At 46.0% G+C, this 6,000-nt stretch overlaps 1 protein-coding gene across 1 annotated transcript; it reads left to right on the top strand.

Moving 5' to 3' along the window:
- The first annotated feature begins 429 nt into the window (after window positions 1–429).
- LOC113927346 (aurora kinase A-like) lies at window positions 430–1,648 on the top strand. Its single transcript, XM_027581674.2, is given in 2 exon segments — window positions 430–801; window positions 803–1,648. Coding segments are annotated over 2 exon segments (1,218 nt in total).
- The last annotated feature ends 4,352 nt before the right edge of the window (window positions 1,649–6,000 follow it).

The following is a 6,000-nucleotide window of genomic DNA, read 5'->3' as shown; positions in this document are numbered from 1 at the left end:
TGTGACTCAAGTTTAGTAAAACCGTTGTTCAAAAAAAAAAAAAAAAAAAATGAGTTCTCTCTATTATTGATATGTTCCAAACAGTTTTTACTGTTAGTGTTTTCCTTCAAATTACAGTTCCTTTGTAAATTCTTTGTATTGAGACCTAATGTTTACCATGAAAAATACCATGCATGTTCTTCATATTTTGTATTTAAAAATTTGTCCATACCAATAATGATGAAAGTTCCTTGTCATAAGTCAATGTACTCTGTGGTCCTGAAGAGAGCAAATGTCTCAGTTAAGAAGCCTTGAAAACAGTGCTCCACAGGTTAAGGAAATGCTTGGAAACCAAGTACCCAAGGGTTAAAAAAATTTTCGGAATCTTAACAGCTGAGCTCTTGGGAGGACTCTGCTGCTTTGGGTCGGAGGCGGGAGCCAACGGGCGTCATGGACCAATCTAAAGAAAACTGCATTGCAGGGCCTTTTAAGACTACGATTGCACTCACTGATGGTCCAAAACATGTTCAGGTGACTCAGCAAATTCCTTCTCAGAATCCGTTATCTGCAAATAGTGGCCAGGGCCAGCAGGTCTTGTGTCCTTCAAATTCCTCCCAGCGAATTCCTCCACAAGCACAAGAGCTCATCTCCAGCCATAAACCAGTTCAGAATCTGAAGCAGAAGCAATTGCAGGCAACCAGTCTTCCCCGTCCTGTCTCTAGGCCACTGAATAATACCCCAAAGAATGAGCAGCCGTCATCATCAGCCCCTGGAAATAATTCTGAAAAGGAACTGGCAACAAAATAGAAAAATGAAGAATCAGAAAAAAAGGCAATGGGCTTTGGAAGATTTTGAAATTGGTCGTCCACTGGGTAAAGGAAAGTTTGGTAATGTTTACTTGGCAAGAGAAAAGCAAAGCAAGTTTATCCTGGCTCTTAAAGTATTATTTAAACCTCAACTGGAGAAAGCAGGAGTTGAGCATCAGCTGAGAAGAGAAGGAGACATACAGTCCCACCTTAGGCATCCAAATATCCTCAGACTGTATGGTTATTTCCATGATGCCACCAGAGTTTACCTAATTCTAGAATATGCACCTCTCAGAGCTGTCTACAGAGAACTTCAGAAACTGTCAAAGTTTGATGAGCAGAGAACTGCTACTTATATCACAGAGTTGGCAGATGCCCTGTCCTACTGTCACTCAAAGAGAGTCATTCATAGAGACATTAAGCCAGAGAACCTACTTCTTGGATCGGCTGGAGAGCTTAAGATTGCAGATTTTGGGTGGTCAGTACATGCCCCATCCTCCAGGAGAACCACCCTCTGTGGCACCCTGGATTACTTGCCCCCAGAAATGATTGAAGGCCGAATGCATGATAAGAAGGTGGATCTCTGGAGCCTTGGGGTTCTTTGCTATGAATTTCTAGTTGGAAAGCCTCCTTTTGAGGCAAGCACATACCAAGAGACCTACAAAAGAATATCGTGGGTTGAGTTCACATTCCCTGACTTCATGCCGGAGGGAGCCAGGGACCTCATTTCAAGACTGTTGAAACATAATCCCAGCCAAAGGCCGACTCTCAAAGAAGTACTTGAGCACCCCTGGAGCACATCAAATTCATCAAAACCATCAAGTAGCCAAAAAAGCAAAGAATCAACTAGCAAACAATCTTAAGAATGGTGTAGGGGGAGGAATCTGAGAGGCAGGGCTGTTGTATGGTGTCAGGAACAGGCCTGCCCATGCCCGGGGTGCTGCCTCAGCCTCCCCACCCAAGAGTCCCCTTCAGTGAACACTGTACTCTGGAGTGAAGGTAGCCACAGGAAGTGTGGCTATGTCACTAGCTTCACGATCCAGAGCCGAGGTCCACCTGGAGCCTCCCAACAGCCTGGTCCGAGTGAGGCCTCCTGGTGGAGGGAGGACAGGCTCGGGGTCTGACTGAGGGGAGAGTGGCCACATCACTGTGACTCCATCAGTGACAGAGGCGTGCAATAACCTTCCAAGCACCTTCGTGTGTGTGTAACTTATTGGGTGCCCAAGCCTGGGAAAGCTGTCAGGATGAACATGTGATTCTTTCTTTTAAATGTTAAAATAAAGATTTTTGTATAGACTTCAAAAAAAATTAAAATGAAAATGCCCTTTGGGGAGGAGCATTAATCTCTGCAAAGGAGAAAAAGAGAAATTAACCCATCTCTACATTACATGGTCAGTCAGTGTAATATCTAAAGCTGTCCTTTATTCAGTCTTGAAGTCTAATTTATTCATTATATAATTCTAGTAATTGCTTCCTCTACTTCTAGTATTCCTCAGGACTAGAGGGAATGAGGGAAGAGGGATGACTTCTCGTTTTCAGGTTTGTCTGTTACTTATACAGTACTGTGGGGAAGTCAGGATCAGGAGAACAATCGATGAGATGAGTAGACATATAAAAATGGCCTTTTGTATGGGTTTTATTGAAAGGAAAAACACTATTTGAGCTATAGAGATCACTATCTGTCACCCTGTATCTGGATCCCATTTCTCACATAATGGATGAACAGCCAGCCACATGGAAAACCAAAACAAAAGTTCCACATTGACTGGAGTCAAGCTGAGACAAAATGATTAGTTTTTTCTTGAATCACTAGATTTGTATACTTTCCCAATGACAGAAAATGTGTGTTTGCCACAATTCTCTATGAAACACAATTATGGGCACAAACTGAATGCCAATCCCCTTTGAGCTAATCTTCCTCTTGCCCGTGCCTTATATTGAGTATCTCACATACCACACACGGTCCAGTCAACTGTGCCAAGGAAGGCAGAGGTTGGCTTCCATCAACAAATGATCCTTAAGGGTCACTTCCTTAAGAAGTGACCTTTCAGGTGGCAAATCCTGTGGCCTGACAGACTCTTTCTATTATCGCCTAGTTCAGACAAAGACCTCATTTTCAAAACAGGTCATATCCACATCTTGATCACTTTCACAGTCCATCTCTAGAGTGGCCACATTTCATTTTTCAGCAGTGTTTTATTTAAATGGACCCATAATGGCCAAATGTACATCAAATTGAAACCAATGCTTTCTCAATTGGTGTAGCAAATGTGTATGTGTATTTACTTCCTTAAAGAGATATGTTAAAAATCGAACTTTTCACCTTAACTATCTCTGATGCCAAATTTTTTAAAAATATTTTTATTTATTTATTTGAGAGAGAGAGAGCACATGAGATGGGGGGAGGGTCAGAGGGAGAAGCAGACCCCCCTCCCCCACTGAGCAGGGAGCCCGATGCGGGACTCGATCCGATCCGGGACTCCAGGATCATGACCTGAGCCGAAGGCAGTCGCTTAACCAACTGAGCCACCCAGGCGCCCTCTGATGCCAAATTAACTGCATGATTGTTCAGTTTTGCTTGGGCTCAAGTAGAGTTTTTAAACTTTTTTTTTTTTTTATTTTAGAAACATACATACTTGCATGACTAATATATTCACCTTACAGATGTGAAAAGTCATGGAGAATAACAACCCAAATCTATCTCCTAAATATTTTGATTCTTTGCTTTGTTCTTATTTACTATGACACTCAAATTTGTCTTCTTAGGTTTAAATTATTAACAGAAAAACAATCGGAAAAGATGACCAAACCAAAATGTATTAAACGATGAAACAAACTGTAATTCGTGCAAAAAAAAAAAAAAGATTAGACAAAAGAAGTATAGTCAGAGTTTCAAAAAAGAGAAAGAAGTGAGACACGGGAGGGTAAGGGGACAGGAAAGTCATACAAGCTCTTTTTTAACTTTTGTCCAGGAACCCCTGGCCTCAAGCTTTAAAGATTACCGGAAGCCCCAAAGCGCTCCCTCCGGTCTTCTCTGAGGATCCAGCAAAGATGCAACAATTGTAGGCTGAATCTTTGTGTTCTAGGTAGGATTATTTATCAGGGATTTTGTTTTGTCTGGGTTTTCAATGGCTCAGCCCCAGCTGTACATTTGGGGACAGAGCACAGCTTCAGTCAACAGAGGGTTTGTAGCAATCCTTTGGGAAGCTTCCCTCCCCCTGCAGGGGTGGAGTAATTAACAGACCATTAAGTCAATTCTGCTTTATTGAGGGGGACACTGTGCAGGTCATTTCTTTGAAAACTTTTGTTCTTGAAGGAAATTACAGGATTGTTTTATGTTTAGAACACAGCCTGGTGAACTCCGGAGTCGAGAGGCAAGCTTCTGGAGCTCAGGGACCCACGGAGACAGGAAGATAATGACTCTAATCCCATTAAAAAAAGATTTCTCCCAACCTTCCCCTCCCCTTTTACTTTTTCTTTTAAAAACCAGTTAAAAGAAAAACGATTTGCTCATTTGGTAATAACTAATGGAGACATGAATTACGGAGATGCCCCAGACTGAAGTTTATCTCGGTGTCAATAAATCTCTAAACCACCGCAATGAAAATCAGGACTGCCACCGTTGCTTCTTTTTATTTCCATATTAATCAGAGGCATCTGCTCCTGTCCTTTCTGGGAGAGGGCATGGGCAGCGAGTATTCTAGCGTCTGAAAAGGTCTCTGGGAAGACGTTGTTCGCAGCACTTGTGTTTTGTGAGGCCAAAGGAGTTTTTACCACCGGACTTAGGTGACCTGTGTTTCCCCCTTCGGCTCTGCGGGCCTTTAAGGGGGAGGGGGTCATTTCTTATACATTTGAATGTGGTACTTCCTTTGCTGTTGTGCCCAACGTTTTTCTCGGGTGCCCCCGACAGTGTGCGGCACAACGACAGCACCCAGAAAGTGTTCAGTGCTGAAGCGGAGGAAACTCCGAAATAAGTAACGAGGCTGGGGTGCGCCAGAGTGCCAAATGTTTACATTTGGATTCAAAGGATGATGTGAATTTCCTCGTCCTTTCCCGGAGCAGCCCAGTGGGGTGGGCGTGGAGGGGCAGTTGAATAACCAGGAGGAACAGAGAGTCTTTCTTAAATGTGCTTGCTCCAACCTCTATTTCCTCGCACGCAGTTAAGGATTCTGCCTGTGGCAGGAATGCTTTCTCTGCAAGGACGCCCGGCAGTGTGCGGAGAGGGGCCCCTCTCACAACGCGGCTTCTGGAGTTTTCCAGGCCCAAGGGAGATGAAGAGTCCTTGAGAGGATGTATCTGGCACGTAAATTGTGGCGCCCCAGATCAGATCAGACCCCTGCTCTTGCACTCTCCAGTAGTTTGATAGCAGACTGCGAGGGAAAGACAGTCCCCGATCAAATAAATTAGGGCCGGACGAAATCCCAAAACTTTCGGGAGCAGCTACCTCAACTGAAAGACAGTCCCGGATCAAATAAATTAAGGCCGGACGAAATCCCAAAACTTTCGGGAGCAGCTACCTCAACTGACTTTCCAGAGCCACAGGCCCTGTCCCCTCCCTGTCTTCCTGGGGAGCGAGTGACCCAACCACTCTGCATCCACCCGAACCCCAGACACCGCAGCAACATGCAGGCCCGAGCTTTGAGAGCCCACGTCTGCGTCCCTCCCCCCCCCTTTGCTGGCGCTTCAGCCCAGCAGCCCCAGCTCCCCAGGGCCCACTCCTGGGGCGGTCGTGTCGAACTTTCTTTCCCGAGCGCTGGTTGCGTGGACAGAGCTCACACTTTGGTGCAGGAGCCGGGGCCAGGGCAGGAGCTTGGATCAGAAGCAGGGGCTCTGTGCCGGGGGCTGTGGCCCGGGTCCGCCGCGGAGCGCGGGGCGGCCGCTGCTTGGTGAGGTCCCCAGCGAAGAAAGGTGGCTGGTGAAAGCGCTGCAGCCGGAGCCACCGGGCAGACCCGCACCCTATCTCCTTAGCAAACTTTACAAACGGTCGGCACAGGGCTGGGCTTGGGGCGCAGGGAACAGAGAGGAAGCGCGCCTGCAGCTCTGCGTCCGGGTTTGGATTTGTTTGTTGTTATTGTTACTGGTTTTCCTCCCTCCGGGTTTCCCCAAATGCTTAGATATTTCAAGACTCCGACGAGTGTCGGCGCAGTCTGGGTTGGGCCTAACTCCGTGATGTCCGGGTTTATCTTTCTTTTGTTACCTGCGCCCCCGCCTCTCG

The sequence above is a fragment of the Zalophus californianus genome, chromosome 7 (genome assembly GCF_009762305.2).
Source record: "Zalophus californianus isolate mZalCal1 chromosome 7, mZalCal1.pri.v2, whole genome shotgun sequence".
NCBI classification, from domain to species: Eukaryota; Metazoa; Chordata; class Mammalia; order Carnivora; family Otariidae; genus Zalophus; species Zalophus californianus.
Note: the sequence above shows the minus strand (reverse complement) of the source record. Positions and strands in the feature narration are given on the sequence as shown.